We start from the raw sequence: 13,233 nt of genomic DNA, 5'->3' as shown, positions 1-13,233 counted from the left end.
TGGTCTGAGGGGCAGTGACCGGGCCGGGGGTGGGGGGCGGGGAGTTCTGACTGGGGGAGTCTGCCCACCCTCTCTCTGCACCCACTGGGGGCTCAGGCTGGGGGCTCATGGTGGAGGCAGGGTGTGAGGTGGGGTCCTTGTGTCTCTGCCCCCGCTTGTCATCTGTCTCTGTGACGTGGCCTATGGCCTGGGTGCTGGTCCCATTTTGGCCTGGCCTGACTAAGGCTCGAGCGGGTCCCTGTCTTCTCTCTGTAAAATGGGACCAGAGCCACACAGCCCATCCCACTGCCCATGTGGCCGCGTGCCCAGGGCGAGGCACACGGTCGACATTCGTGTTCTCGCGGGGATACATGATACGCACATCATCGCGTGAATCTCAAAGCGCTGCCGGCTCAGAGGGCCGTGTACTTTGGGCAATGGTGCCAGCTGGCCCGAGGCTCCTGGTGACCCTGTGTGCACGGCCAGCTCGGGCCCTGGGCAAACTGCATTCCTGGGTCAGCCGCGGCCAGCTTCCCAGGGGGCCGCCTGGAGAGTTTCCCCCCCAGGTTAGAGGCTGGGTTTTCGGGTAGAAACCCGATGCCCTCGCGAGAACTCCCGGCCTTCAGGTCCTCTCGTTGAGATGTGGTTCCCGGGGCCCCAGTGACCTTTCGCGGGGTCACAGGTGGGGGCCACTGGCAACGGGTGGACATCCAGGCAGTCCCCTGTGCCCGCCAGGTCCCCACCCGCCCTCAGGGCACCCAGAGAGAAAATCCCGCCGGGGACTCGGGGAGGGGTGCGGGGGTAGCAGGGGCCTCGGGAGGGTGAGTAGTGGGCAACGGCTCTGCTTGTCTCTGATGTGGTCTCACAAAGCGGTGCTCCTGGGCCCGGCAGTGCCTTGCGTCCCAGGCTAGCCTGGTGACCAGACTCACCTGCTGGTGCCTGGCGCCCACAGGCCCCTCTGATGCCCGTGGCTCCCTGGGCTCCTGAGGCGTGGCTGTGGCCCTGCCTGTTGACTCGGCCAAGGCGGGCCCCGGGGAGGACGGGGTGGTGAGTCTGCCCTCTGCCCGCCGCTGCCGGCCCCCTGCAGGTCCAGCCCTGCCCCCACCATGAGGCTGATCTGGAAGGAGCGGGTCCTCACAGCCCTGCTGTGGGCTGCAGTGGCCTTGGGCGTCACCACGCTCATTCTCATCCTGGTGGAGGCCACCAACGTCCTCCTGCCCACAGACACCAAGGTGTGACCCCGGGCCCTGAGCGGAGGCGGCCGGGCCAGGCTGAGCCGTGCGCTGGTCCCCACGCCCTCCTGACCCTGGTGTCGCTCCAGTTTGGGATCGTGTTTGACGCCGGGTCCTCCCACACGTCTCTCTTTGTGTACCGGTGGCCTGCAGACAAGGAGAATGACACAGGCGTGGTCAGCCAGGCCCTGGACTGCCAGGTGAAAGGTCAGTGGGCAGTTTTGTTCATGGTGGTTGGGTGTTGGGAGCGGCCCACTACCTGGCTGGGTTCGCAGCTGGGTGGAAGGTTGGGAGGTGGCGCAGGCAGAGCCAGGCAGGAACCATGTCTGGCTCCTGTGGCAAATCAGCCCAAAGGAAAGGGGGCTCAGAGCGGCTGAGCGACAAGTCCCCACCTGAGGCTACAGAGATCGCGGCCGGCCTCTCCTGCCTCCTCCCGCTTCTGGGGACTCCAGAGGCTCCTGGCTGTGGCCGTGTCCCCCCATCTCTGCCTCTGACTCCACGCAGCTCCTCCCCGCCTCCCAAACCCCTATCTCCTTTGTCTCACAAGGACCCCGTCATGGATGTAGGGCCCGTCCGGGGAACCTGGGACGGTCTCACCTTGAGATCTGTAACTCAGTTACATCTGCCAAGACCCTTTGTCCAAATAAGGCCACACTCGCAGGTTCCAGGTGGGGGCGAGGATGCGAACACACCATTTGGGGTCCACTACCTCCCCCACACAGGCCCATTCGGCCCAGCCGGCCTTGGGGCCAGAGCCTCGTGCTGAGTGCTGTCTTTCAGGGCCCGGAATCTCTTCCTACGCCTCCAACCCCGAACAGGCCGGGGAGAGCCTGCGGGGCTGTCTGGAGGAGGCGCTGGCTCTGGTCCCAGAGGATCAGCACCAGGAAACGCCCATGTTCCTGGGGGCCACGGCCGGCATGCGGCTGCTCAGGTGAAGTGGGCGGTGCTCTCGGCACCTGGCAAGGGGTGGGGGCACCGGCCAGCTGGGCCCCTGGTCCTCCCTGCCCAGCAGGGTGGGTGGCAGGGCGCTGGCCAGCTGGGCCCCTGGTCTTCCCCACCCAGCCAGAAGAACAGCTCTCAGGCAGAAGACATCTTTGCCGCAGTCACTCGGGTCCTGGGCCAGGCTCCCGTGGACTTTCGGGGTGCTGAGCTCCTGGCCGGAAAGGACGAAGGTGCCTTAGGCTGGATCACTGTCAACTACGTCCTGGGCTCGCTGGTCAAGGTGCCACGGGCGGCCCAGGCGGGGACCGGGTGAGCGGAGCGGGGTCCGCCCGGTGGCCCCGAGCCTGAATCCCGTCTCTGGCCAGTACTCCTTCTCTGGAGAGTGGATCCAGCCTCCAGAGGGGACGCTGGTGGGTGCCCTGGACATGGGTGGGGCTTCCACCCAGATCACCTTCGTGCCCGGAGGCCCCATCCTGGACGAGAGCACCCAGGCCACCCTCCACCTCTACGGCTTCGAGCACAGCGTCTACACCCACAGCTACCTCTGCTTTGGGCGCGACCAGATGCTAAACAGGCTCCTGGCTGCGCTGGTGCAGGTCGGCTTGCGGGGAGGAGGGGCTGAGGGGTGCCTGTCCGCAACACCCCAGGCAGGTGCTCAAGGACCCCCTCCCCACAGAGCAGCCGGGCCCTCCGTGTCCGCCACCCATGCTACCACAGCGGCTACCAGGACACCCTGCCCTTGGCCACCCTGTTTGAGTCACCCTGTGTCCACAGCACTGCGCCCCCAGACCTCACACAGAACCTCACTGTGGAAGGGACGGGGAACCCCGGGGCCTGCACCCTGGCCATCAGGGACCTCTTCAACTTCTCCAGCTGCACGGGCCGGCGGGACTGTGCCTTTGACGGGGTCTACCAGCCCCCTGTGCAGGGGCAGTTCTACGTGAGCACCCCGCTCTGGCTCCCGGCCCCCTGGGGCTGCGCCCTGGGCCGGCGGGACAGGCGGGCCCAGTCCAGGGGGTTCCTGGGGACTGCGACCCGTGGGGCGGGCGCGGGGCCGCTTCCCGACTGGGCACCACCTCAGCGCAGCGCGCGCTTCGCCCCCAGGCTTTCTCCAACTTCTACCACACCCTGCACTTCCTGAACCTCACCTCCGGGCAGCCGCTGGCCACTGCCAACGCCACCATCTGGGAATTCTGCCAGCGGCCCTGGAAGCTGGTGGGTGGGCCCCAGCACCCCCCACCCCGCCGGCTCCCTGGGCTGCAGCTTCACTGAGCAGGGACTGGAGGGTCCCCCGCCCTGGGCACTATGAACGGCGGGGTTCAGGGGAGCCATCCTGCTCCAGGCGGCCTGGAAGGTCAGCCTCAGCTGGCTCCTCCCTCCCGGGCCCAGGTGGAGGCGGCCTGGCCTGGGCAGCAGCGCTGGGTGCGTGACCACTGCGCCTCCGGCCTGTACATCCTCACTCTCCTGCTCCACGGCTACGGCTTCAGCGAGGACACCTGGCCCAGCCTGGAGTTCCGGAAGCAGGTGCAGCCCCCCAGGCCCAGGAAGGATGGGGGGTGGGCTCTGGGGCAGCCGGCTGCAGCCCTGACCGCTGTGTACCCGCAGGCCGGTGGCGCCGACATCGGCTGGACACTGGGCTACATGCTGAACCTGACCAGCATGATCCCGGCCCAGGCGCCTGCCCAGTGGCGGGCCCAGAGCCGCAGCATGTGGGCGGCCAGTGTGGTCTTCGCGGTGCTGACCCTCATGGCTGTGCTCGCGGCTGCTGTGGCCCAGCTCCTCTGGTGCCAGGAGAGGCATGGCTCCCACAGCACTGGCCACCCGCAGCCCTGAGCCCTGTGCGGCCACCGGGAGCCTGTCCTGTGGGCTGTGCCCTCCCTGGGGCCTCCCATCCAGGCACCTTGGGCCACTGTGCACTGTGCTTCCTGCACGAACACCAGGCCACTGGACCCCTGCAACACTCCAGGGCTGTGTGACTGTGGTGGCAGAGGGACAGGGGCCTGGTCATGGGGATGGTGGCCGGAGCAAGAAGGGGCCCGGGTCCTGGGGGGAGGGGCGGCCAGCTTGGCCCCTTGGGAACAGCACCCCCACCCTCAAGACGCAAGCAGGCGCTCAAGAGGCTGAGCCCAGACATGGCCACACCTTGTGGGGGCGGCTGTCTTTATTAAATGCTCCTGCCAAGGGCCTCTCAGGGCTGACCTCGCTGGGTCCGGGGGCAGGCGGGGACCACGAAGCACTTGGGGAAGATGCCGAAGCAGCCGTCACAGTGGCCCTCCAGCCACGCCTGGTCCACTGCGGGGGCGGGGGGCGGGGCGGTGTTAGGGCGTTAAGCAATGTCTGCCCTGAAGCCCATGTGCCCCGGGGGGCCCCAGCAGGCGATGGGAGGGGCAGCCCGCTGCCCAACCTTCACACAGGACGTCCACAATGTCCCCCGGCTGCAAGTCCAGGTCCTCAGGCCCCTGGGCAGGGTAGCCGTGCTGGGCCACCACCTGGTAGAGGATGGGCCGGCCACCCGCACCCTGCGGGCAGAGGGGACGCTGCAGGGCCGGCTGGGCACCAGCTGGGTCCTGGGGCCTTGCGCACAGCCAGCCCCCCCTGACCGATGCCCGCGCCGTCCAAGGCTCACCCGGCACTGCAGCCGCAGCCCTGCTGGGCCAGACGCCGACTCCCACCAGGCCGTCGGCAGCGCCCCCTCCTCGGGGAGGGGGACCCAGAGCCCAGAACCGGGGTCTCGGTAACTGCAAAGAGAGTCATCAGAGGGGCCACAGCAGCTGCAGGGCCTGAGCCGACCTCGAACGCCAGGCGCCCCAGTGCACCCAGCCCCTTCCAGCCGCTGCCCTGGGCCAGCTAAGCCCCCACCCCACCCCCCGCCGGCTTCCAACCCACCTGAGCTGCCCACGCTGGGCCTGGAGAGGGAGGGCCTGGCTCAGCAGAGCCCGCAGGGTGGGCGGGGCCGCTCCTCTTGGGGCCCTCAGGGCCAGGGTGAAGGCGCACTGCACCATGATGGTCACCAGGGGCTCGGAGCCCCCTGGGGCCACTCCCTAGGGCCAGACAGAAAGGTGCTGGGGGTTCTGTGTGCCCAGGCTGGCCGGGGCAGGGCCTGAGGATTGCAGCTAAGGGGCTGCAAGGCTTCGTCGGCCGGGGTTCCTGGGCCATTCAGAGGAGCAGGGCCTGGCTGTGGGGCCCCAGGATCCCAGGGAGAAGGTGGCCTCTTACCCCACCGGGGCAGTCCTCAGAGGGTTCCGGGTCTGGGCCCCCAGCAGCTGGCAGCTCTGTGGGGGGATGCAGCAGGGCCTGAGTGACCAGGGAGGAGCTGCCAGCGTCACCCACCTCTGCTTCCTCCTAGGGGGTCAAAGAGGCTGCTCCTGGCCCCCCAGATGCCTGCTCCCTCCACAGAGGGCCCCTTACCTCTCAGGACACCCCTACCTGGAGGAACCTGATCATCAGCTTGCTCTGTGCGGGACCCCTGCAAGGGAAGCCACAGGCTCTGGAGTGGGGGCAGCTTCCCCGGGCCTGTGGCTCATTGGGCAGTGCCCGGTGCTGGACACCGACTCAGGAGCCAGCGGTGAGGGGTGTGGCCTGTGAGCTGGCCTGGCCAGGCAGGAAGCCACGAACGCAATCATGTTGGGGATGATTTCAGGGTGGGAACCACGTCCTACAGGCCTGGAGACTCCAGACTGGCCGCCTTGCCCATGGGGACCATCGGTCGGCTCCCCTCACCTCAGCGTGAGGCAGCAGGGGCCGAGGACCAAGGCCAGGGGCCAGCTGGACTGCACACTTAAGTAGTGGGTGTGCTGGACGGGCAGGGGTACACCCCAGGAGAGCCCACTGTCCCCCAAGAGGGCCTACAGGAGGGCCTACGGTCCCAGCCACACCGGCTCACCGAGGTCCCATCCCAAGCAGGGGATCTGCAGCTCTAAGTTTGTGCACAGAGTTTAGACTCCATCAGGTTCACCCGTCAGAGCAATCGGGAGGCCGCGTCCTGCTGCGCCACGAGGGTCGAGTGCCTCAAACGCACTGGCGACCTCCGCAAGCACAGCCTGACCAGCGCGGGGCTTCGTCACGTGTTCGGCCCCAGCACCTTTGTACTAAGCGTGTTTGTACTAAGCGTGTTTGTACGTGGACGAGCTGCTTTTAGGGCCTGACCTATTCAACCAACTTAATTGAACACAGGCAAATGGTGAAGGTGAGCGTCGATATTTTGATTGTGCCCTTCGATAGAAAAACTGTCAAATTCAACCACCATCTCAGTGCACAGCAGGCCCCCAGGTCCTGGTGCTGGCTGAGGGCAGTGGGCAGCCCGGGGCCCTCCTCCTCAGCCTCACCCCATCACTTCCACATCCGGGAGGGGAGGCGGGGTGACGGGCCCTGCCTGAGGGTGGAGGGTCCGCTGCGGGGACCAGCAGGCCCGGCCGTGCACTGGCGAGCAGCGGCCCCCACCCCTGGGATCTGATCTCCGTGGCTGGTCTGGCCACGTCCCTGGCCCAGCTAAGCAAGCCAAAGCTCTGCCCGGCAGGCAAGGCTGCCGGCCCTACCCTGTGTCCCTGGTGGTGCCCAGCCCTGGCCCCTGGTCCCCATGCCCCGCCCTTGGTGGGGGTCCTCCCAGTACTGGCCAGAGCTCACTCACCTGCTTGTCGCAGGTGACCGGCATGCATAGGTCAGCCCGCTCCGCCTGACCAAAGCTGACCTCCATCTCTGTGCTGGGGGGTGTCCTGGGGCCAAGGTGGGGGCCAGCTCTACCGGGGCCCACGCCGTGAGTCCTGGGGGGACAGGGGGCCCGTTCTCAGGCTCACTCTCCCTGATGCAGCCCACTGGGTGCGCAGAGGAGTGGCAAGGAGCCTGGCCCAGGGCCTGTGCTGCCCCACACCCCGTGCCACCGCCTCTGCAGTGCCCAGTCATGGTGACCCTCTGGAGCCCGAGGCCTGAGCAGTGGTCCCAAGGGAGCAGGATGGGCCCAGGACAGGCAACCCTGGGCCTCTGGACAAGCGGGGGCATGGGAGGGCCGAGAGGCTGGACAGCCCTTCCGGCGCCAGGGGCTCTGGCCAGTTCCGATGTGGGAAGGGGGCGCCATGCTCCCGGCCCTGGCACAGGGGCTTCGTTAGCGGCGGCAGCGGCAGCAACACGTGGAGGCAGCGCCCTCCTACCTGGGGCCAGCCCTGGGCCCGGCTCCACCGTCCTCACGCAGAACCTGCGGGCAGAGGGGCAGCCTCGCTGAGGCCACAACGCCTGCGGCGAGCGGCAGGGCAGGTGACCGCATGATTTTACAGACTCCCACATGGTCAGGGCGGCCACCCCAGCCTCAGACAGAGGACGGCTGGGGAGCCCGGGGGACACTCAGAGCCTGTGGGGCACGTCCCTCCCTCCACACAAAAGGGCCAGGGCTGCTCTGACGTGCTCGAGGCCGGGGGACTGGGCTGGCGAGACGGCCACCCACCCACCTGGAGCTGCTGAGGCCGGACGCCCCTGTGCTGGTCGTCGGGGACAGCAGAGGCCGCCGCCACCACCTGGTGAGGGACAGCGAGGGTTTGCCCGGTCAGGGGCCTGTGACGTCTGCTCCCCTCACCTCGCTGCCCGCCCCCCACCCCCACGTCTCCCATCTGCGGGACAGGGGACGCCCAGCACCACGGGGCCAGCGGGGCGGGAACATACGCTTGAGAAGGAAGCATCTGCGCTCATCATCTCTAACCTACTTTAGTACAACGTTTCAAATGTTTCTGCTCCTTAGAAAGTCTGTTATGATAAGCAGACTCTAAACTGACCAGTTAGTGTGGCTAGAAGCCCCTCCTCCGCTCAGCCCCCAGCCCGCCAGCAGACTGGCGAAGGCGTGCGATGGGGCACGTGCACGCACCCACGGCACAGTCACACGTAGCACACTGGCCCTCAGTGACCTGGGGGTGACGCTGGCCCAAGCCTTCGGATGGAAACCGAAGTCCTTGCTTCTCCATATGCGCCCTGCCCTTGGGGACGAGCTAGTCCCCAGTGTCCTGTGACGATGGTGCTGCTGGCCTGCCCCTGGGCTCAGCCCACTTCGGCCTCCTGGGTCCTGGCCAGCGGAGGCCGGGCAAGCCATGGCTACAGTGGCCCCTCCTGGCACAGCTCCTGCTCTGCGGGCAGTTCCTGGTGGGTCCTGCCTCCCAGCTCTGAGGGCCCTGGATCTGTGAGCCCCACTTGGGGACACTGCACAGCCTTGTGCCCACTTCCCACGCACCAAGGCCTTATATCAACATGGACGAGGGCCTGGCCACCTGCCCCTCTCTGGCCTGCTGGTGCTGCTGGCCGCTGAGCACCTTGGGCCCAAGAAACAAGAAGCCGCCCCCTTACCTTGGCCTTGCCCAGGAAATCCATAGGGGCCAGGTGCTCCAGGTGTCGCCTGTGGGGCCGGAAGACCTCGCCCCTGGGGACCCACCGAGGCTGCAGAGAGGCCTGTTTCTGGAGGGAGGTCGGGCCAGTGTAGACCTGAGTATCCAACCAGGCCCACACCTGCTGAAGCCCTGAGCTCTGGAGCAGAAGGGGTCACCTGGGGCCCTGCCCACTTCCCACAGGCCGTGGGAAGCACTTGCTTGCCTCCACACCTGGGCACATAGGCCACCACCCTCCAGAAGCTTCTTCCTGCCAAGTAGTTGGTCTGGGGCATCTGTGCAGACGTGAGCTCCACACTGCGGGCTGCGGGCCCGTAAGCCCATCTGAGTCAGCTCAGGAGCCTGAGAGGGCCTCGTTCCCCTCTCCCGGCCCCTCGCCTGCCCCCCTCACCTGCACTTGGCCCAGGGCAGTGTTCAGGTCGCAGGCCCCTTCTGGCCCCTTGGCAATGGCTTCCTCTAGGCTGCGGGTGGCCTCTGCCCAGAGCCCCAGCCTGCACTGAGCTGCTGCCATGTTAAACAGCACCTGGGAGCCAGGTGAAAGGTGAGGGCAGGGGCCGGACTGCCCCTGGGTCCCCAGCCCCTCCTGTCCCCGCCCCCCCAACGTGGTGCTCCCCAGACACAGCCCGGGCGCCCAGCCTTCGGAGCAAACCGGCTCAGCAGGTGCCAGCTCTGCCCGCAGGCCTCGCTCTCTCCACCTGCAGCCCAGCCTCTCTCTCTGAACACCAGACCTGGCCTCTGGTGGAACCCTGCCCCTTACCAGCCTTGACAGCAGTGGGAACCTGGTGCTGGGGGCAGCTGGTGCCGCCCCGGGAAGCCCTGGCCTGGTGACCTCGCCACTCTTCTTGAACCATGCTGGGCTGCCCCGCTGTCCTGCCTGAACCCCCGTGAGTCTGGAGTCTTGCCTCTCCCCCCACATGAAAGGACATCTTGATGGACATGCTGGGCTGAGTTAGGGCTGTCGCTGCCAGGCACCTGCTGGGGGACCTGTCTCGCCCGCTGGCTGCTGCGGGCACAGCAGGTGCTTGCCCAGCTCTGCCTATGTCAACGAGAGAAGCCAGCCGGCCTCCCCAAGGCCTGCCACCCCTCAGCCTTCTGCCCTTAGGCCCGCCGGGTAAAACCATGCTCCTGGTGGGGGTCATGGTCGGGCCAGCTCCCCACAGCCTGCCTTGCACTGTCCAGTGCCCTGGGACGGGGAACACAGGTGGGCTAGCGACCTTCCCCACTATTGCCAGAGGGCTCCAAGGCATGTTTTGGGGCACACTGGGGTACTGCGGGGCCTTCCCAGTGGCCCTCCCTCACTGCCAACACTGTCCCAGGAGGCTGGGAGCAAGGCCAAGTGCAGAGCCGAGGCTCGGAGTGCCCCTGCCTGGCCCTGCCAGGGCCCACAGCCACCGCGTCTGCCTCCCCCCCGCATGGAGGTGCTCCTGGCACCCCCACCTCCACGGCTGCCCTAAGCCCATTGGATGGAAGAGTGACTGACGGGTGGGGACTGCGGGCCGCCTCTGGGCAGAAGGAGCATCTCCATCAACACAGCCCTGCCCGAGACAGTGACAGGACCTCGGGCCTGCAGGAGCCAGGGCCCTGGAAGGACGGCCCAGCTGTCGGGGGCGAGCTCCCTGCTCTCACCTCCCAGGCGTGCAGCTTGAACCGCAGGCCCAGCTGCGTGTAGTCGATGGCGTTGTTGTCCCTGAGCTGTGCCAGCGCCAGCCGGAAGTCAGACAGGGCCTCCTGGAACCTGCGGGCATGCGGGAGTGGGCAGGGGCCCTCAGCGGCCTGGGGAAGGGGCCCCCCCTGCCCCCGCCCCAGCTCAGGGGACAGCTGCTGGGGCAGCAGTGGTCACCCAGGTCTCAGCACAAGCTGGGCACTCAAGTCCAGACGAAGGGGTCAAGGGGTCAACATGCAGAGGCGGCAGCATCTTGACGGTTGGGTGGTACCTGCCTCTGGCCCCTGGGCGCCTCCTTCTCCTGACCCTCTTCAAAGCCCCTGTAGGGCGCCCAGGGTGTTCCCTCCTGCCTCCCAGGTCCCCTGGGGGGTGGGCTGCCCTCAGTGCCCACCTGCCCACCGTGCAGCCTCCTGTGGGTCAGGCCTGGGGCCAGGAGAGGCACAGAGGCGGGGCCGGTCCTGCAGCCCTGACCGCTTCCCAGGGGTGGCCACAGCGCAGCGCCGGGGAGCAGTGAGGACCCCAAGCACCTCTGTCCTGGGACACGCGCTCCAGCCCTGCCCGGTCTCCATGTCTGCGGGCCAGGCACACGCACACGCTCCCGCAGCGGCGGACGTGGGCGGGGCCGCGGGGCCGCGAACACGCTGCGCGAACCTCGAACCTCGCACACCACGAGCATCACCGCGTGGCTCCCCCTGCGGCCCGCTCGGCGGCCACACAGCGGCGCAGGCAGGGGCCCAAAGCGCCTCAGAGAAGGGACGAAGCGCGCTGTGCTCACCTCTCCAGCAGGAAGTTGGTCGCTCCTCGCTGGAAGAAGCCGACAGCCATGCAGATGTCCTTGGTCACCGCTTGGTCAAAAGCCTGAGAACAAAAATGTGCACAGAATGCCAAGGTCTGTCACTCCATCACTCCGTGTCACAGGTGCAGTCCCCGAGGATGACCGGTGGCGGGGCCAAGGCATTCCCCCGGCCCATGACAGCCAGCCCAGGGGCCCTCAGAGCTTGAGCCGGGACATGCACAGGTGGCGCCAGGTCCCTTCACTGGCACCACCTACACTAGCCTGAGCCCCCGAGGTGCCTTGTGACAGGCACAGAGCACAGTGAGGTGGCGTCACAAACCAATTCGTTTGCTTCGAGGGCACAGGGAAACAACAGAAGGAAACACTCCAGTACATTAACGACAGTCGCCTCTGGGGGTGGAGTTGGGCAAGACTTTTGTCTTCGAACAAACGACACTTCTTTCCACTTCTTTCCGGGTAGAAGCAGAAAGTTCAACAAAGAAGTCTTAGCATTTGTGTGAAACTCAGCTCTTCCTTCGGCCACATTCAGAAATGACCTCACCTGTTCCTGAGGAGGTCAGAGGCAACAGGAGGGCGTCCGGCAGCCGTCAGTTAAACCCAGGCCGCGGGAGAGCCCCCGTCCCTGCTCGAACAGTCTAGTGAGCGGGGGCTCCTGGGGACTGATGTGGGGGTGGGGGCACTCAGTGCCAGTGAAATCCATTTGTTTGCTGTCCCCACCATGAGCAGCCAATCCAAGGCTTAAGCGAGGCTCGCGACGGACTGCAGCCCCACTGCGCCCCCACCGACCTGCTCCTCAGAGACACTGTCATGAACAGTAGCCATTCCATCGTTTTTTAAAATCTCCACATTTCCAACTAATGTGCCTGTGCTGTCATCACTCGGTTTGCTGACTTCAGACAGCACTGCCCGCTCCTAGAGGGCAGGGAGGACCGGACACCCAGCCCCTCTGCCCACAGCCTCGGTCCCCTCTGGTTAAGGCACAGTCTACACAGACGTGACGACTGGCCTGGGAAGGCTGCTGAGAACAGTGGGCCAGACGGCCCGGCCCCCCGGGGGTGAAGTGTGCGGACCACGCCTCAGCCTCTTCGTTGGCGTGGTTTCCACTGACCGCCTGAACAACCGCAGGAACCTAGTTCTTTCTGCGAGGGCGGGGGGTGCCTCTCTCGATGAACACAAAGCATGCAAAGGGCAGACAGTGGCCCTGCGCTGCCCCGCAGCACAGCTAGGAGTGTGTGTCCCCATGCGCACCCCTGAGCTCTTGGTTCTGTTTTGGGGGGCAGTGGGGAGACAGAGAGCACTCGGATCTGGGTTTAGGCAGAGACCTTGTCTCCTCATTGTCACCACAAGTGTCTGCTGAAGCCCCTGCCCCAAATCCTACACCTTGAGGAGCAGGTAAACCCTACCCAGCTGGATCTAGCCTCCAGCATTTACAGGTATGTCAGCATCACACTGGCGAACACCTGAGCCAGTGTTTGCCCCAGCCCTTCCTGGTGACTGTAGAGTCTGGTACACAGTCACCACACAGTGCAGGCACTGAGGGAGCCCTGCACCCCCATCCTGGCCCTGACTCGGCTCAGAGTAAGGGTTCCCCAGCCACAGCGCTTCCACGTGCTTAGTTAGGTCTGTCTATTCAGGCACAGGTGGCTGCCGGGAGGAAAGGCTGCGGCCCTGGGCTTACCTTTGCTGCTGGGTCTTTATCACACCGCTCACTGACACAACGCACGGTAATTAACCGCCCCCCGCTCGGGGAACGGCCTCTGCAGCCGATCCCGGGGCGCCCTGGCTCACCCGCAGCGCGGCCTCAGGGTCGCCGGCCAGCAGGTGCACACAGCCCACGTTGAAGCACATCCTGGCGGGCGGGTCCGGGATGCCGGCGAAGAGGCGCAGGGCGCAGCCCCAGTCCCCGCGCTCCACGGCCTGCGCACCCCTCTGCCAGTCGCGCACCAGCTCCCCGAACGAGGGCATGGCGGCGTCGCCCGGCCGGCTGCGGCGGAAGTAGTAGTTTCCGGGTCCGAGTGCGGCCGGCGCGCGTGAGGGTCCCGTGAGGGGTCCCGTGGGATGACTAGGGGTCCGAGGACCGCAGAGCAGGGGCGTATGGGTCTGGAGACCGTCTGGATCTGTGGGGACCCTCCGAGGCAGGCAGGGGTCAGGGGTGAAGCGCCACTAGGCATAGAACGCGGAACGGGGCGCAGGTGAGCACTAGGTGCGGCACGCCTCCTGCTGGCCTCAGCCCCGGGCGAAAGAGCGGCCCCGCCTCCGCGC

General features: G+C 66.6%; 2 protein-coding genes across 8 annotated transcripts in view; one reads left to right on the top strand and one right to left on the bottom strand.

The window, feature by feature from the left end:
• Positions 1–4,922, top strand: part of ENTPD8 (ectonucleoside triphosphate diphosphohydrolase 8) — a 6,626-nt gene extending 1,704 nt beyond the window's left edge. For 2 of the 7 annotated variants that reach the window (XM_025051282.1, XM_015594099.2), the window contains 8 exons: positions 1,067–1,211; positions 1,301–1,418; positions 1,992–2,142; positions 2,274–2,433; positions 2,519–2,749; positions 2,830–3,093; positions 3,258–3,368; positions 3,543–4,922. In XM_025051282.1, the coding sequence (XP_024907050.1) occupies positions 1,086–1,211; positions 1,301–1,418; positions 1,992–2,142; positions 2,274–2,433; positions 2,519–2,749; positions 2,830–3,093; positions 3,258–3,368; positions 3,543–3,986 (1,605 nt within the window). In that variant the 5' untranslated portion in view covers positions 1,067–1,085 and the 3' untranslated portion in view covers positions 3,987–4,922. Of the gene's footprint in view, positions 1–1,066; positions 1,212–1,300; positions 2,143–2,273; positions 2,434–2,518; positions 2,750–2,829; positions 3,094–3,257; positions 3,369–3,542 lie in introns of those variants that run through there. The other 5 variants (XM_006918232.3, XM_025051284.1, XM_025051283.1 and 2 more) reach the window with 5 other exon arrangements.
• On the bottom strand, positions 4,333–13,183 carry NOXA1 (NADPH oxidase activator 1). Its single transcript, XM_025051270.1, has 14 exons — positions 12,760–13,183; positions 10,951–11,033; positions 10,139–10,247; positions 8,904–9,035; positions 8,475–8,582; positions 7,592–7,657; positions 7,298–7,341; positions 6,781–6,913; positions 5,562–5,619; positions 5,370–5,488; positions 5,040–5,194; positions 4,780–4,891; positions 4,558–4,672; positions 4,333–4,445 (listed from the first exon to the last, which is right to left on the bottom strand). The coding sequence occupies exons 1-14, from the start codon at positions 12,934–12,936 to the stop codon at positions 4,342–4,344; spliced, it is 1,515 nt and encodes a 504-aa protein (XP_024907038.1). The 5' UTR covers positions 12,937–13,183; the 3' UTR covers positions 4,333–4,341.
• Positions 13,184–13,233: the final 50 nt, after the last annotated feature.

Source organism: Pteropus alecto, unplaced genomic scaffold (genome assembly GCF_000325575.1).
Source record: "Pteropus alecto unplaced genomic scaffold, ASM32557v1 scaffold67, whole genome shotgun sequence".
NCBI lineage: Eukaryota > Metazoa > Chordata > Mammalia > Chiroptera > Pteropodidae > Pteropus > Pteropus alecto.
Note: the sequence above shows the minus strand (reverse complement) of the source record. Positions and strands in the feature narration are given on the sequence as shown.

Coding starts and splice junctions, on each gene's coding strand:
- NOXA1 (XM_025051270.1), bottom strand. CDS start 12,936: ATGCCCTCGTTCGGGGAGCTGGTGCGCGACTGGCAGAGGGGTGCGCAG. Junction 11,034..12,759: donor ACCCTGAGGCCGCGCTGCGG/GTGAGCCAGGGC, acceptor TTTTGTTCTCAG/GCTTTTGACCAAGCGGTGAC. Junction 8,583..8,903: donor CTGCCCTGGGCCAAGTGCAG/GTGAGGGGGGCA, acceptor ACCTCCCTCCAG/AAACAGGCCTCTCTGCAGCC.